The sequence below is a fragment of the Poecilia reticulata genome, linkage group LG1 (assembly GCF_000633615.1).
Source record: "Poecilia reticulata strain Guanapo linkage group LG1, Guppy_female_1.0+MT, whole genome shotgun sequence".
Lineage (NCBI taxonomy): Eukaryota > Metazoa > Chordata > Actinopteri > Cyprinodontiformes > Poeciliidae > Poecilia > Poecilia reticulata.
This window is the reverse complement of record NC_024331.1, coordinates 33634255-33651636: the sequence shown is the minus strand read 5'-3', so window position 1 is coordinate 33651636 and position 17382 is coordinate 33634255. Positions and strand designations below refer to the sequence as shown.

Below are 17382 nucleotides of genomic sequence, written 5' to 3'. Positions count from 1 at the left end.
GATCCACCACTGATCAGATCAGATCCACCACTGATCAGATCTGATCAGTGGTGGATCTGGATTTAATTACTCCAAATGAAATCTTGGAGTAATGGCCTAGTCCAAGTCGGCTTTTCACAGCGCTGGGTTTGGTTGGATGCTCTGTTTATGAATGTGTGGGTTGATTTCTCTGAGAGAACTGAGGCATGACCTTTGACCCTCAGTTTCTGCAGGGTTTGGTCGGAGATTCGAGAATGTTCAGCTGCGTTCACAGAGTCATTTCAAAATAAAGGTAGTCAGACGGAGCGCCGCGGCGGCCATCTTTACTGCCGTAAACGGAGCGCCGCGGCGGCCATCTTTACTGCCGTAAACGGAGCGCCGCGGCGGCCATCTTTACTGCCGTAAACGGCCATCTTGGCTGTGTGCGGCGGCGCCGTGTCTCCTGATGGGACTTTGTGGCCGATCGGTCAGTTTGCTCTGGTGATTGATCGGCGTTCGGTCTCTGATCAGAATAATCTCAGCTGATCAGAGTCGCTCAGTCTGGCTCTGATTGGCTCAACCAGCAGCTGCTTCTTCTTCTGCTGCTGAATGAAGGCGGCTTGACCTGAACGAACTGAACGCTTCAGATTCACAACGCAGAAGAAGAGCCAGAAAGGAAGGAGAGTTTCTCTGTCTTCTTCTTTTTGCTGTATTTTCCGTCACTAAACCGACATGAACATTTTATTCTTTAAGTCAGAACCCGACGACCCGCCACCTAAAATGCCCCCAATCATTGGACTTTAATTAAAATTAAGCAGAGAACAAAGTCATTTTCATAAAATATGTGAATTCATTTGGTTATTTTCTGGGGCAGCAGAGTGGCAGGAAATGCTGCCCCCTGCAGGTGAGAGCCAGTGTTACTGGAACTCAAAGTTCTGATCACTTTGGTGGAAAATGTGCAGAATGAGGCATCAGCGTTTCCATGGTAACGGGCCGCCGTTTCCTGTCAGGGCGACGCCGGGCTGATCCCCAGGTTCTGCGAGGGGCTGTTCAGTCGGATCGCTGACGCGTCGCGGCGGGACGAAGCTTCCTTCCGCACCGAGGTCAGGTGAGTCCGCCGCCTGCACCTCCAGGTGGCGCTGCGGCCCCGCCTCCGAGCACAGCTGAGGAAGAGTGGTGCTGTGGGTCGCCATGGCGACGGCACTTTCTCTCCATCTGGTTGTTTTTGCCTCATTTCCTGGAGACAAACTGAACCAGAACCCAAACGGGTCGAATGCCGGAACCTCCTGTCGTCCCTCCAGCTACCTGGAGATCTACAACGAGCGAGTCAGAGACCTGCTGAGGAGGAAGTCCAGCCACACCTACAACCTGCGGGTCCGCGAGCATCCCAAGGACGGGCCGTACGTGGAAGGTAGCGGACCTGCCCGACTCGGCGCCGCTTCCTGCGGTTCAACCTGGTTTCCTAAATTCACAGCATGTTTTTCACCGTCGTGTTTCTACGTGCAGCGAATCTCACACGTTTTCAGTGTTTTCGGTTTTTCTGATTGGTGTGGTGGGTTTGTGTTGCGGCGCAGACCTGTCCAAACACCTGGTGCAGAACTACAGCGACGTGGAGGAGCTGATGGAGGCGGGGAACATCAACCGCACCACCGCCAGCACCGGCATGAACGACGTCAGCAGCCGCTCCCACGCCATCTTCACCATCAACTTCACGCAGGTCGGTGGCGCCGGCCAATCCCACGGCCTCGCGTCGGCAGGCCGAAGTGACCGCCGCGTCTGATTTCAGGCCAAGTTTGACGCAGAGATGCCGAGCGAGACGGTGAGTAAGATCCACCTGGTGGACCTGGCCGGCAGCGAGCGCGCCGACGCCACCGGCGCCTCCGGCGTCCGGCTGAAGGAGGGCGGGAACATCAACAAGTCGCTGGTCACGCTGGGAAACGTCATCTCCGCTCTGGGTCAGGACCGCCGCCTGATGGCGCCGCTGCGGCTGGCGCTCCGGTTCTGACCCGTCGTCTCCGTTTCCGTCCAGCCGACATGGCGCCGGACGGCGGGAACGCCAACCAGAAGAAGAAGACGGTGTTCGTCCCCTACAGAGACTCGGTGCTGACCTGGCTGCTGAAGGACAGCCTGGGCGGAAACGCCAAGACCATCATGATCGCAAGTGAGCGCCGCCGCCGCCGCCTGACCAGTCTGAGGTAAGCAGCTCTTCAGAATAAAAGCCCTGACTGTTTAGTCTTCGCAGCCATCTCCCCCGCCGACGTGAACTACGGCGAGACGCTCAGCACTCTGCGCTACGCCAACCGAGCCAAGAACATCATCAACAAACCCACCGTCAACGAGGACTCCAACGTCCGGCTGATCAGGGAGCTGCGGGCGGAGATCGCCCGGCTCAAGGCGCTGCTGCTGCAGGGAAACCAGGTAACGGCGCCGCTTTCAATACCAGAAACATCAAATCAGAACCACTTTAGACGCCTCCTTACTGGATTTACGGATCAGTTTAGCTAAATGCCAACAGAGCTAGCGGGCCGAGCGCCGAGCCCTGAGGAGCTCCAGAGACCAGTTTTCCTGATTGGTCCCCTGGTTGATCGTTGGCATTTTGCTGGTATCTTTATGACAACGTTGTACGTTCATTAATACAATAAAATGAAAATAAGCCCAACAGTCAGTTCTTCGTGAAGCGGCAGAGCTCGGCTGTTCAGACGGTTTCAGCGACCCGGTAGCCGGTCCTGGTGGTGGCAGCATCATGGCGATAATCACCTGAAACGGTTTTCCCTCCCTCTGCTGCAGATCGCTCTGCTGGACTCGCCCACGGCTCTGAGCATGGAGGAGAAGCTGCACCAGAACGAGGCCCGGGTCGGTCCACATCGGCGCTCAGACAAGATGGAGGACGGAAACGTTCTGAAAGCCTCCTGAGGCCACCGGGCGTCCGGGTCCCACGGCTCACTCTGCTGTTCTGGTCCGCAGGTTCTGGAGCTGACCAAGGAGTGGACCAACAAATGGAACGAGACGCAGAACATCCTGAAGGTAAGCGGGTTCTGTTCAGCCGGTCCGGCCCGGTCCAGCCAGACTCCTCCCGACTCCTGCTCTCTGCGCTGCAGGAGGAGACGCTGGCTCTGAGGAAGGAGGGCATCGGCGTGGTTCTGGACTCGGAGCTGCCTCACCTCATCGGCATCGACGACGACCTGCTCAGCACCGGCATCATCCTCTACCACCTGAAGGTGGCGCCGGCGGGTCAGACTGTAGTCGGGCCGCGAGGCGTTCAGGGTGCTCAGGAAATGTGTGTTTTGTGTCTTAGGAGGGACGGACGTACGTGGGCCGGGAGGACGCGTCCAGCGAACAGGACATCAGTGAGTCGTGTCCGTCTGATGAAGACCTTTGCTGGTTCTGGTTCTGGACTCACGTTCTGCTCTGCTCCTGCAGTTCTGCACGGCCTGGACCTGGAGAGCGAGCACTGTGTGTTTGAGAACCAGAACGGGACGGTTACCCTGGTGCCGCTCGGCGGGGCTCAGTGTTCGGTCAACGGGGTTCTGGTGGCGGCGCCGGTGCAGCTCAACCAGGGTGAGGATCCAAAAGAACCAGAGCATTTCACCACCTGGTGTGACTACAGAGGTTCTGGTCAGCAGTGGACACCGCTAACTAAAAGTTAGCTTCACTAAATCTGAAGAGCTAATCGCGGTTCCACTGAAGCTGCATTCACATGATAATTAGCAGGAGCTAATGCTAAAGCGCTATATCAACATGATAATTAGCAGGAGCTAATGCTAAAGCGCTATATCAACATGATAATTAGCAGGAGCTAATGCTGAAGCGCTATACCAACATAATTAGCGTAAGCTAGCTCTAAGGCACTGGACCAACCCTGCTGTTTCCCTCTGTGTCTCTCAATGAGGGAAACTCCTTCATATCTGTCGATTCTTTCAGGATTCGATTTTAATATTCACTGGTTTGTTCATCGGGTCCCTCCAGTTTTCTTGAAGTTTCTAAAGCGGTTCTGGTTCTGGGAACTCGACTGGTCACTAACTGGTTGGCCTTCTGTCTGTGCTGCAGGAGCCGTTATTCTGCTGGGCCGGACCAACATGTTTCGCTTCAACCATCCGAAGGAAGCGGCCAAGCTCAGGGAGAAAAGGAAGGTGAGTTCAGCTGCGGTTCAGGTGAGGTTCAGGTGAGTCCAGGATGGTTCTGCAGAACCTCTTCTGTCTCCTCAGAGCGGCCTCCTGTCCTCGTTCAGCCTGTCCATGACGGACCTGTCCAAGTCCTGTGAGAACCTGTCCACCGTGATGCTCTACAACCCGGGGTGAGTCCGACCGTCAGAACCTCACATCCTGCTGTGGTTCTGGTTCTGAGAGTCTCACATTTATTTGTTGATCGGTACCTGAAGCTCCCGTACCGAGACGTTTCCTCCCTGAAGGAGCCGACAGAATCGCAGCGGCACCAGGAACTAATTTTCCTGCCTTTTGGTGAAAGTTTTTAACTTTGGTAGATGAGTTTCAACCAGAGCGACTCGGTCCAGATGTTAACGTTGATTCTGGTTCAGAGTGAAACCAAACGTTGCATCAGATCAATGCAGGCGTTTAATCCAGACCTGTTCGGGTTCTGGACGGGTTCTGGACTCTGCCATCCAGGTCTGCAGACCTCCTCCATTATAACCAAAACCAGTCAGACGGCTATGTACTGGTGTTTTACTGGAAAGTCAAGTGGAAGGAAAAAGTGCAGAAGTGACAGGAAACACAAATGTTTCCAGTCGAAGGTTTCAAGCATCCCATAATTTCTAACAGCTTAGAAAACAATTTTAACTTCATCCTCCTGTTTGCCTCAGTCTCGGTTTTATTTCTTGTTTCGTGTTGATTTGAAGAGATTTTTGGCATTTTGTCTTTGAATTTAATAATTTTTCGGAGAATAGAAACAGTTCAGTTTTGACTCGGCACCACAGAAGAAGAACTGTTATGATTACTGGGTATTGATCTGGGCTGACTGGATCTGGACCAGGACTAACTATGTCCCTGTCCCGTTGACAGTCTCTTCACTCAGAAGGGCCCCGTCTTCCTCAGGTAGTCGTCCACTTCCTGTCTAACTGTCCCGTCCGTCCACCTGTCTGTCTGCCATCAGCTTGCTGCTCCTGTCCTCACTGTCCAACACCAGATCCTCTGTCGTCCCTGGAGTTTCGCCTCCAGCTTGTTTTTATTTGCCGCCTCCGTCCACTCGGCCCGTCACGTCCTCTGGTGTCCCTCGGAAGACTTCCAGGATGCTAATGGTATGCTAACAGATGCTAACAGTGTTTGTCACCGCAGGCTGGAGTTTGAGAGGCAGCAGAGAGAAGAGCTGGAGAAGCTGGAGATGAAGAGGTAAACCGGCGCTGTCACTTAGCATGTCACTTAGCATGTCACTTAGCATGTCACTTAGCATGTCCGCTAACGTGTCTGCCGGCACGGCCGCTAGAGGCAGATGCTGCAACATAATCATAATCTCACATTTTATTGTTGTCAAAGCTCAAATAATGTTTTTAACTCGGAGTTCTAAATGTGGATGTCGGAGCGTTTTGATTGGCTGCTGTTCCCCGAGAGCCCGCCTCTCTCTGCTGATGAAACCGCAGCCATTTTGTCTGTAAATGGAAAGGATCCCAGCTGGGAGCCCTGAGGCGTTCCTCTGGGACCGGCCTGGAATTTTATCCTTAATTTCACAGATCAATGAGATCTATGGGTCGCAGAAACACTTAATGATGCAAACTCTAAAACACACAACAGGAAATGGAAACAAAACTTAAAATGCCGAAATGGCACTCCTTCTGGTCATGTGTTCAGCTTCGCTCACTTTGGGAGAAAATTTTTCACTTTTTTTCGACAGCTTTTGGAAAACAATGGGACCCAGAACCACTTATTGCCATCATCGGGGTCTCCAGTGCTATGCAACTAGCCACTAAATATGAGAAAATTGCTGTCTTGTTTGGTACAGTGATTGCTAAAAGGTTGATTTTGAGATTTTGGAAAAAGGACTCTGTGCCCACATTTGATCTATGGTTGGGGGAACTAGYAAATACTCTGCATCTGGAAAGACTGAGATATTGCAATGAAGATAGAGTCGGTGTGTTTGAGAAAATATGGGGCCCTGTACTAAAATTCCTTCAAAGAAAGACTGTTAATGACATTGTTTAGCAGCGTGTATAACCGTCTTTTATTTTTTATTTTTTATTTTTTTTGTATGCTTATTGAATGATTTGGATCAATTTGTGGTGTATTCATCATATTGTCTCGTCTATGTAAGTGTTTTCTGATGTGCCGATTTGGTGCGGGTGGGGGATGGGTGGAAATCTGATCTGTTATGTTAATGTTTGTAGGTCAATTTGGGAAAATTCAATAAAAAAAAAAAAATAAAAATGCCGAAATGGCAAAAGCATCAAATGTGTAACTCTGTAAACTTGCTCCACTGAACTGAAATCCTCCAGACCACTAGGGGGCGCACGTAGTCTGTTCTATTGTAGAAGACATGAAGGATAACAAACCTTTTCTTCCTTCTGAATACCCGTCCTTACTGGGTTCTGGTTGCAGACGGCTGGGTCGGCTCCCCCTGGTGGTCTGGAGGAACAGCGTTTCATTTCTGCTTCCGTTTCCTGCGGTTGCATCATTTTTCTGTTGCGTTTACTGTTTAGTCGTTTGCTGCCTGTCAGACCGAAGTCTGGGCGGAATGACCTGCGGTGTTAAACGTCCAGTTCCTGTTTGTGTTTCTGCAGGAGGCTGATCAAGGAGATGGAGGAGAAGCAGCTGAGTGAGAAGGCGGAGCTGGAGCGCCTCCAGCAGGAGGTGGAGAGTCAGCGCAAGGAGTCACAGGAGGTGCAGCAGCGCATCCTGCGGCAGGAGGAGAGCCTGCGCCGCCGCAGCCAGGACATCGAGAGCCGCCTGCGGGACTTCCTGGCCGAGAAGGAGCGCTTTGAGGAGGAGCGGCGCTCCGAGATCCAGGAGGTAGCGCTGCAGCGCAGGAAGCTGCAGCAGGAGGAGCAGCAGGAGGAGCAGGAGGTGGCGGAGCAGACGGAGATCTACCGCGAGCTGCAGCGGCTGCAGAGGGAGCGCGAGGATCAGCAGGTGCGCCTGGAGGCGGAGCGACGGCGGCTGGAGGAGCAGGAGCGGGAGCAGCTGAGTCTGGTCGCCCGGCTGGAGGAGCAGCTGCGGGAGGCGCAGGAGGCGGTGGCGGCGCAGCTGGCCCGAGAGGATTCGCGGCGCCTGGAGGAGGAGCGGCGTGTGCTGGCGGAGATCAGGGAGGCGCTGCTGCGCGCCAAGGAGGCCGCTGAGCGCACGGACGGCGAGGACGCCGCTAAGGAGGCTCGCTCCGTCCAGAAGCAGTACTTGGCCTTCAAGGAGGCGCAGGTGGACGAGCTGCAGCAGCTGCAGGAGGTGCTGCAGCAGCAGAGGGAGCTGCTGCAGCAGGAGGTGACAGCAGAGCGGAGCGCGCTGCAGCAGCTCACACACAGCCTGAGGGAGCGCCAGGAGAGGGCGCCGCAGGATGGCGGCGGCCAGGAGGAGACGCTGCTGCGCCAGGCGCAGCACCGCTTGCACTTCAAGGAGCAGCAGCTGGCCAACATGGCCGCCGGCGTGCTGCCGGCGCTGGTGGAGGAGCAGCAGCGGGCGCAGGAGGTGCTGCGGCGTGGAGCGGCGCCGGCCGGCCTGGACAACACGCTCTTCCAGGTGGAGAAGGAGCTGGAGGAGACGCAGGACAAGCTGCACCTGCAGTGGCACGGCGCGCAGCAGCTGCAGCAGCTGCAGGAGAGCTGCGAGTTCACGGCCAACGTGGCGCGGCAGGAGGAGAAGGTCCGCCGCAAGGAGAGGGAGATCCTGGCCTGGAGGGAGGCGCAGCAGCGGGAGGCGCTGGAGCAGGCCGTGGCCCGGCTGGAGCGCCGCCACGCCGCCCTGAGGCCCGACCGCAGGTCTGCTTCTGGTTCCGGTCGTTCTGGCCGACCCGGCCGGTCCCATCTGAACTCAAAACTCCGGTTCTGTTCTGCAGGGTGGAGCAAGAGATCCAGGAACTGCGGCGGCGCATCAGCGAGAGTGAGAACCAGAACCGGGCCCAGTCGGTCGGTACCGAGGAGAAGATGGGTCACAGCAGTTCTCCTGTCGGTCACATGCAGAGTCTGAACCCGCTGCTGCCGCTGTCCGAGGACAGGTAGGGCCCGGTTCTGGTTCTGGTTCTGGTTCCGGTCCGGCTCTAAGGCTCTGATGCTCCAGCAGGATCAACGCCTACATCGAGGAAGAAGTGCAGCGCCGGCTGAGGAAGATGAACCTCCTGAACGGCGGCGGCGTGGATCTGTCCGTGTCCTGCGACTCTCTCAGGGTACGACCTTTGACCCCAGACCTCTGAGTCGGGTCCAGCCGGCGGTTCTGTAGAGTTCTGTCAGGTGTAGCTTGTTTGTCCAGAACTGAAGTTCAGCTGTTCGACTCTGCAGGACGAGGAGGAAGTTAGCGACTGTAGCTCTGTTAGGCTAACAGACGAGGTAAGACAGGAGCCCTGACCTTCACCGTGACCCCTGCATGACCCTGATGATGATGATGGTTTCCTGGGTTTATTTTGTCCAGCTTGTTCTTGGACCTGCTCCCCTTCTCCTCTGAAATGAACGTTAACCTAGTAAATCCATCTGGTTGTTGATCTGATGGGAAACTCGACTTAGTTTTATTTTGTGATGTTAATTTTTAATTTTTGTTTTCAGGAAGAGGAAAAACTGCAGAACATAAATCCACGAAGGCTGAAGTATGAGGTGAGACTTTTGAGTTATTGGTTATTTATGCTGCATGGAAGCTGCATGATGTTAATTCATCATAAGTTCATTTTTCTCATCAGCTGACTTTGCTAATTATTTGTATTGTGAGAGAGGCGCCGTCACACTGGGTGTGAGAGCAGAACTTTATTTATGTGCAGCTGGCATTCAGAGCTGCTTTTAGCATCGGTTGTTAAGATGGACTAGAAACCGGCCCAGGTTGACCCCTGTCCAGTCAAAATGGCTGCCCTGGCGTCTTTCTCTGCAGCAGCTTCTACACTGAAGAGTGTTGAGGTCCGGTTCGGTCTGCTGCTCTGTTCTGGTTAAAAGTGATTGAGGGGTCAGCGGTCCGGCCGATCCGGCTCTCTGGGTTGGAGCAGTACCTCCAGACCCTGCTGGATGAGTCCGGAACCAGAACTGGACCCGGATCAGGGAGATCCTGCTGGCGAATCAGGATCCGCAGGGTTGGAACAGGAGCGTTATGAAAACCTTCCACAGGAAATCCAGATTATTGGCCCGCGCTAGGTGAGGTGCAGCCAGCTGCAGGCTTCATGCTGCAGTGGTCAGCCTGCTGGATGAAAGTCCAGTTTGGGTCGGAAACTTTTGCTCCGCTGTTGGAAAAGAATCAGATTAAATAATCAAATTATCTTCATTCCTATAGGAAACAGATTAAAACTTCAACCCAAATTATTTTAAATCATCCTTTGTCTAAAATAATTGCGCGCACTTTGCATGTCAACCTCTTGACGCCGTCACTTTAAATCTCTCGTTTCTCACCTGGTGGTTGGACTGTAATTCTGATTGGTGGATCATGGACTTCGGTTTAATTCTCTCACTTTTGCCGACCTTCTTGGCGATGTAGTCACGGACTTCCCCTTGTGCTCACAGAACTGGTCTAACCTCCTGGCTCCTCCGGGCTTTGAGGCAAACTGGCTCCCCGACGTCCAGAACGTGTTTGAAGAACCAAAGACTGAACTCCTGGAGCCTCAGAGAGAAAAACGGCTGGAGTCCTCTGATGAACTCCTGATCGGAAAAGATCTAGACAAGGAAAAATGGTGGGAAGGAGAAGTAAACATTCTTGCAAGGAAGGAGCTCCAAGCTGTTTGTGGACCTGATTGTTGCTCCAAAGCGACCAACCAACTGAGTGGAACCAACTGCATGACCGGTGGTGGTTATTATATCCTCTCTGATTCTGAGGATCTGGAGAAAATGTCGAACAAAACATTTTATTCCCACTGTGAGAAAACAGTCAATGATCAGACGTTTGAAGACCCAGAACTTTCAAAGCTTCAGATTAGCCCCAAACAAGATTCACAAGAAGAGGTCAACGGTTCAATGGAGCTGGAAGCAGAGGATGCATCGGCCCATCTGTACCACCAATTGGAGGATCTCAAAAATGTCAAGAACCAAGCCCAGAATGTTCTCAGCCTTGCAGCACAGGAGTTGGATCTTTTAAAACTGCAAGGTTCTGGCGAGGAGTTAGTCGAGTCTGAGCAAGTTTGGAAAGCCGACGTTAAGGAAGAGCTGAAACAAGAAGTGGAGAAGCTCCTGGACTCTGAGAGCCGTGTTTCAGAGGATATCGACGTTCAAAATCAGGTCGAAGAGTTGGAACCTTCCGATTCTCACGTCTCTGACGATGATTTCATCAAGTCTGGACAGGACTCAAAACATGACGTCTACCAACCGATGAAACAAGAAATGTTGGATAGCAAGAACAATGTTTCAGACCAGCTTGAAAATGTCAAGAATGGAGCTGATGAAACGGAGAGAGTAGAAAAGTCTGAACTGTTAAAGCTTCAAAGCTCTGGCAGCGAGTTTGACATCTCTGAGCAAGATCCAGCAGATGGCGCCAACGGTCCAGCTAAGCAAGAGGAGTTGGACAATGGGAATAACTTCCTGGAGAACCTTGAAAATGTCAAAAATCAAAGGTTAAACCTGGAAGGCGATGAAGAGTTGGAACAAGACAAAGACGCATCGGCAGAGCAGGAACTGACCAACAGGAGCTACATTTGGGATTATGTTTCTAAAGTCAGGAGCCAAACGCTGCACCCCTGGACGACCAGAGAGTCTGAACTGCTCAAGTGGCTGAGTTCTGGTCGAGGCTACATCAGCTCCAAGCAGGACACGAGGTCAGTCAGTGATGAAGCAGAGGAAGACGGAGGTGATGCTGCAGGAAGGGTGTCGACTGCAAGGAGCTTCGTCTGGAACTACGTCACTAAAGTTAGGAACCAAACACTGAGCCCATGGAGACCAGAAGAACCTGAGCAACCATCTCATCCACCCAACTCGAGCAAAGAGTCCATCAAGTCTGGTGGTCAAGGAAAAGATGAACCTCCAGAAAGGGTATCCTCCACCCGGAATAACGTTTGGGATTATGTTGCAAAGGTTAGGAATCAAACCCTTCACCCCTGGAGGTCAGATGGGCCTGAGAGTCAGGATATCCATACCATCAGTGGTCTGAACGGACAAGAGGGAAATGAAAAACCAGCGAACATGACGACCAGTAAGTCAAACCTTTGGGACTATGTTACAAAAGTCAAGAACCAAGCCTTGTACCCGAGGAGAGCAGAGGAAGCAGAACTTCCCAGCGGTCAACCAACAACGTCACAGAGCTCAGAAAAAGTTTCCAGCCAAGATCCAAGTGAGACGAACAGGAGCCACGTTTTGGGATACTTCACAGGAAAACTTTCAGATGTTTTCAAAGACGCAGAGAGACGAATTCAGGGCACAAGAGATTTCATCCGAAATGTGGGAGTCGACGATATGAAGTATGCCGTCTCTCAGTACGTCACCATGAGGTCCAGAGACTTTCCACTGATCCAGACAACAAAACCTGCACCAAAACATGACTCTCTTCTGGAAAACAAAGTCTCCTTGGTGGACCTGTCCAGTACTGCTCAAGGGTTTGGTTTGAATGCCATGTCGATGTGGCCGAAGGGCTCCGTGTCCTCGATCAGAAACGCCGGTCCAGAGGAGTTTTATCAGAGTCTAATTGAGTTGCCACCAGCTCTGGCACAGCTTCGTAGTCTCTCATCCCAGGAGATCGTTGACAGAACTGAACCACTGTCTCCTCAAAGACCAGGTAGGAGGGTCCTGAGCATCTTCTGGCTCAGAGCGGCCAGCTTTGACCAACCCAGTCCAGAACCAGCCTGCCTCCTTCTGTCAGAACAGGACCTGACGGTAGTTTCAGCTGGCCAGGTCGCATCGGACACCCTCGGTCTCTTCCATCACTTTGACCTTATGGAGATCCGGGAGGTCCAGATCAGTTTGGCAGGGCAGCATGTCCGTCTGATCGGATCCAGTGAGGACTCGGTCCTGGCGGTCTTCACTCACAACCAGGAGCTCACACAGGACTTCAGCAAGGCGGTGCTGAAGGCTCGCTGTCCGGAGACCTTCTCTGAGGCGACGGAGAGTCACCCGCTGCTGTCGCAGGACCTCATGGCTCTGTCCCTGGATTGGACGTCCCGGGTTCCTGACATCGTCTCGGACATCGGTCTGAACCTCACTTCCAGGTTCAAGCGGGTCCTAGCGGACCTGCTCTACATCGTCCACGGGAACATGGACGGCCCCAGCAAACCTTCCCTGGCGGACATTCGTCCTCTGCTCTACAGCAGCGTCAGGGTGCGGCGCTGCGGCCGGCTGCCCCAGGACTCTCTGTTCCAGTTTCTCCTGACCGACACCCACGTTGCTCTCCTGCGGGAGGACGGAGTGTTTCACCCGGCGCCGCGGGGCTCCAGCTGGGTTCCCGTCCAGCCGCAGTTCCAGGGACTGAAGCTGCGGCGGCGTTCAGACATCCGGTGTCTGCTGGTCAGGAGGAACGAGGCCTGCTTCAACGTCGACGTCGTCTTCACAAATCGCAATCAACAAACTCCGAAACGGAAGGTGGACCCAAGGCGGCGCTCCGTCGACGTTCCCTCCTGCGGCGGTCGGAGTGAATCCTGGAAGTTAAGTTTCGGCTGCTCTGCAGAAGCTCAGATCCTCATCAACCATCTGTGCATCTGAAGATGGAGCCAGCAGAGCTGGTCTGACTGAAACATCAGACCTGAAACACGAAATTTTAAATGTTTTTAACTTTTTAGTAACTTATTGAAATCACAAAGACTGAATTTAAATCTGCAATAAAGAGAATCTGCTGCTGACTGAAGATGAATGTTTGTCTACAAAGGGGGAATGATGATGATGTCACCGTTTTTATCATTTCACAGTTTTGAAACTAAATAAAGATTCCATCCGTTTTAACGACGGTCGTTTGAGCGTTTCTTAGATCTCATCGTTCCCAGATTGTTCCGGTCGATGGTTTACTGTCTCCTTTCCGTCTGTTTCCCGCCTGGTTTTGGTGATTTGTTGCGCAGCATCTGATGTCGCGTCCGGCCGGGACGCGCTGCGCCGCCGCCAAGGAGCCGGTCAGGGTGAGCATCCCGCGCTACGTCCTGCGCGGCCAGGGGAAGGACGAGCACTTCGAGTTCGAGGTCAAGGTGAGTCCGCTCGGCTCAGGTACGTTTACATCCGTTTCTACAGGTCGCCGTGGAAACCGCAGGAGCAAAGCGACATTTAAAATTATAACAGAAAGACGGCTTTCTGAGGGAGCCGAGGGCCAGCAGAACCAGTGAAACCAGTACGAAACCTGGAGCGACTAAAACCAGCAGATTCACAAGGTGCAGATGTTTTGGCTCTTATGAAACGATGCGGACATAAAGTCGTGTTTCCATATTTCTGATTTTATTGCTGTCGGTTTTGTGGCGGCAGAAACTTTCCGTTTGGTTTGTTCTGAAGTTTTTCAGGTTCAAAATGCAGCAAAGAAAAAATTATAACCTGGTTGGTTTTTGTTTTAAAGTTTTAAAACTAAATTTAAATTTAACTTCAGATTTACCGATCCGATTGCAAAAATATTATGACTTTTCTGTGTTTCTCCATCCGGACGTTTGGACCTGAACTCGTTTTCACAAACTGCTTCATCAAAGTTTATAATCCGTTTCTGGGAGGCGCTGAAGGTTCTGCTGGGCCCGGTTCTGCTGGGCCCGGTTCTGCTGGGCCCGGTCCTCCAGCAGGGCGACCCAGTGATGAAGAGCTGCTGTGTCTTCATCAGGTCTCGGTGATGGACGACAGCTGGACCGTGTTCAGGCGCTACAGCCGCTTCAGAGACATGCACAGGAGCCTAAAGTCCAAATATCCGGAGGTGAGCCGCCAGAACCCGACCCGTTGGTTCTGATGGAACTTGTCCAGAACCGGGCCTGATCGTGGTTCTGTTCTGATGGTCTTTGTTTTCCAGCTGGCGGCGCTGGAGTTTCCTCCAAAGAAGCTGTTTGGGAACCGGGACGAGCGGATGGTATCGGAGCGCCGCAGCCACCTGGAGGTACGACGGATCGGTAGGAACCGGACCGGCAACCGGAACCGGGCCGGCAACCGGAACCGGGCCTACGAGTCCTCTCACTGTGTTTTTTAAATAATTTTTTATAAACTTTATTAAACATGCATCCTAAGATTCCCATGGATTGTTTAGAGTAACGGTTCTCAACGTGGGCGGTACCGCCCCCCAGGGGGCGTTCAGAGGACTGCAGGGGGCGCTGGCGGACATTTTTACAAAAGGGGGGCGCTGGGATGCCTTTGGGGGGCGTTTGGTCGAAGGTAAACTTTACACCTTAAATGCACAACAATGCCAGTTTAGACTTTGAGCAACTTGGTAAAACTATATTGTGTAACATTAAATCATGCTTGGCTGCAACTGTATCGATGGCAGCTCTTCTTCTATTCAGGGTTTGCTAACTTCTGTTAGCTTCTTGGTGCAGCTCAGCTCCTGCTACTGGTAGCTGAAATCACGATGCCCTCACTGTGTTTCCCTCTGAAAAATGAACCCATTTAAATAAAGAAATCCCTCCATGGTGATACCACATAGAGAGCGTTCATTTTATAGCGCTGGAGCTGTAAGTGGTCCGGTATGAAACGGGCTGATAGAACAACACAGCGCTTTTACATTTCAATAATCAGAATGCACAAATTGTTTCTGTTGTTTTAAAAGGTTTATGTCAGTCTGCAGTTTCCCCATCGATACGCTTCCCCACCGCCCTGCACCTTAAGGGTTAAGAAGAAAGACGATCACATTGAGCAAAACTCTGAAACAGGAGAAACGGGACATGAAACGGAGACGAACTAGATGTGAATTATGGCATAAAAACAGAGAATCCGACGCTGAACAGTGAAAAATCAACACATGATGTGAAACATGACTATTAGGAGGCGCAGCAGGTGATGAGTGAAGATTACTGATGGTGAATAAACGATAAAATAAATGCAGCAACAGGAAATAAACTAAAGTGGACATAGCAATAAACCAAGAGAGGATAAAACTAATCAAATGAAACTAAATGGAAATGAATGAAGAACAAAATGCAACAATAAACTAAGAAACTAAAGTAAATACAGAGGAATAAACTGGTATGGCAAGACCTTTGGAGCAATAATTAATACAGAGACTGTATGGCAAGAATAAACAGACACTATTTCCAGATAAAAGGTAAAATAATATTGTTTTAGTGCCATGGGTTTGTTGAGACCACATCTAGTACTGAGGATAAATAAATCTTACAGACCATAACAGTAAAGAACTGATCACTTATTTATGTTTTAATCAGATTTGATATATTTATTTCTTCAATATTATTTTTCATGTCAGTGTTAATGTCATGAGGCTGATGACTCCATGACACTTTGACTCATTAGGATTTGATTAAGAACCAGATTTGTTCTTTGTAATTTCTGTCCAGTTAAACTATGAATCTATAATCAATAGTCAGGTCTATATAAAGATATAATCCATGTTTCTGTCTCATATGGCATTAAGAGGAACTTTAGTTTTTCCACTGAAAGCTGGATAGAGGCTGGGGGGGGGCTGGGCTGAAAAGGGAAACACTGGTTTAGAGCCTCCAGATGTGATGCAGCAAATGATGTTTATTCTGTACCCAGAATGCATTGCTGTAGRTCTACRGTAAATAAAACGTCCTGCTGTTTTCTGACTGAAGTCGAACCGCAACAGTTAGAAAACTGACTGTAAAACTGAGAAAAGAGAAACAAACTGAACAGGAAGGAGTGCAGTGGCAGATCTGATCCTGTAGGGGGCGACAGACTGCATACTGACGTATCAACATGGCTAGCTGCTTAGCGCTTTAGCAGTAGCTTCCGCTAAGTACTGTGTTGGTATAACACTTTAGCATTAGCTTATTCTCATTATCAACCCTGGCATAGCAATTAGCTCTTAGTGTTAGCAGAGCTAATGTTTCCGATAAGTGCTTTAGGATTTTGGTGGTTCTGATGACCCGTCTGCCCGTCTCCCCAGCGGTACCTAAGGAACCTGTTCCGGGTCATGCTGTCCTGCTCCGGTTCTCCTCTCAGACCCGATGAGGACGGAGTTTTCCGCCTGTCCAAGTTCAACATCTGCGAGTTTTCTCCGTTCTTCAAGAAGGGCGTCTTTGAGTCCAGCAGCCACGGAACCGGCTGAGACGGAACCAGCCACGGAGGTCTGGACCTTCCTGTTTATGTGGTTCTGGTGGTTCTCCTGTTTGGTCTTGCAGGACGAGTCGATCCGGTCTGGAGGACAGAAGCTTAAGTTCGGCTCAGACTACAGAACCCGCCCGGTTCTGGTTCTGGTTCCTTTAGCTGCTCAGGACAGAACAGAACCAAAGTTCTGGATCCGAAGGGTCGTGGAGAAACAAAGATTCCCATTTGCTGCTATAAATAAATAATGAGCCGATGAAACCGGATCAGAACCAACGACGAGTTGGACCAAAATGTTCCTCTCTGCTGGAAAGACGACGATAAAACTGGAAATAATTACTTAAATGTAAAAATGTCTGAAATATACTAAATAAATCAAATCTGAATATCTTCATTTTCTTTTCTTTTTTTGCAGCGTTTTGATTTGTCGGCCATTAGTAAGGGGCGGGGCTAGCCCTATCAGCTGGCCAATCAGATGTGACATCAGTTTATTTCATGATGACTTAAACACAGGAAGCTCTAGGGAGGGGGCGGGGCCTAACCAGCAGTGGTTGGATGGGTTGGGGCGATCGAGGCGCAGCGGTGAGAAAGCTGTTGATGATGTCAGCAGCAGCATCAGGTTTCTGGTTCCGAATTGATCCGAGTTCAGCAGAAAAACATGAACAGTCGGATCCATCCTGGTCACCAGCGGTCCAGTCCAGGTTCCTCTAGAACCGGCTCGGCTGGTCTGGTGGGAGAGCGGAGCGGTGGGACAACAGCGACCTCCACATCATCCTGCAGGGGGCGCAGCAGCTGCAGGAAGACATGCAGGACGTCAGTGGCTGCAGGACAGAAAACAGGAAGCTGCAGGTAGACTGACCTGGGTGCCCTGGTCCAGGTCCAGCTGCAGAGCCTCCATGGCGGTCCGTTTGGACTCCAGGATCTCCTGGAAACACGTTTCAGACTCAGAAAGTCCCAGGAGAACCGGGGTCACTCCTTCACTTCCTGAAAGCTGCTAGTTAGCATCAGAACCTGGAATTAGGCCATTCTGCTAGCTTATGTAGCAACATGCTAACTAGCTTCTAGCTACGTTAGCTTAAAGTTTTAGTCCATGTTTTAAACTGAGGAGTTTCAACTATTATGAACCTGATGGCGAATGATGTCATCAGCTCAGTTGCTAAGCTAACACTGATGTCATTAGTTCAGTTGCTAAGCTAACA

At 51.4% G+C, this 17382-nt stretch overlaps 2 protein-coding genes and 1 long non-coding RNA gene across 3 annotated transcripts in view; 1 reads left to right on the top strand and 2 right to left on the bottom strand.

Moving 5' to 3' along the window:
- Positions 1-16571, top strand: part of kif16ba (kinesin family member 16Ba) — a 20473-nt gene extending 3902 nt beyond the window's left edge. The window contains 22 exon segments of the mRNA XM_008421455.2: positions 969-1066; positions 1260-1369; positions 1533-1675; positions 1745-1913; positions 1988-2119; positions 2201-2376; positions 2746-2811; positions 2923-2982; positions 3057-3176; positions 3254-3305; positions 3379-3516; positions 4006-4088; positions 4164-4252; positions 5247-5300; positions 6683-7941; positions 7944-8106; positions 8172-8274; positions 8648-8695; positions 13048-13170; positions 13782-13871; positions 13965-14048; positions 16026-16571. Of these exon segments, the coding sequence (XP_008419677.1) occupies positions 969-1066; positions 1260-1369; positions 1533-1675; positions 1745-1913; positions 1988-2119; positions 2201-2376; positions 2746-2811; positions 2923-2982; positions 3057-3176; positions 3254-3305; positions 3379-3516; positions 4006-4088; positions 4164-4252; positions 5247-5300; positions 6683-7941; positions 7944-8106; positions 8172-8274; positions 8648-8695; positions 13048-13170; positions 13782-13871; positions 13965-14048; positions 16026-16187 (3522 nt within the window). The 3' untranslated portion in view covers positions 16188-16571.
- LOC108166434 (uncharacterized) lies at positions 8823-9577 on the bottom strand. The gene is made up of 2 exons (XR_001776788.1): positions 9473-9577; positions 8823-9306 (listed from the first exon to the last, which is right to left on the bottom strand). It is a non-coding gene; the product is annotated as an uncharacterized LOC108166434 (long non-coding RNA).
- An 83-nt stretch (positions 16572-16654) lies between the features above and the next one.
- LOC108166167 (growth arrest-specific protein 8-like) overlaps positions 16655-17382 on the bottom strand; it is a 5470-nt gene continuing 4742 nt past the window's right edge. The window contains exons 7-8 of the mRNA XM_017303870.1: positions 17043-17174; positions 16655-16975 (exon numbers count right to left, since the gene is read on the bottom strand). Of these exons, the coding sequence (XP_017159359.1) occupies positions 16865-16975; positions 17043-17174 (243 nt within the window). The 3' untranslated portion in view covers positions 16655-16864. The remainder of the gene's footprint in view (positions 16976-17042; positions 17175-17382) is intronic.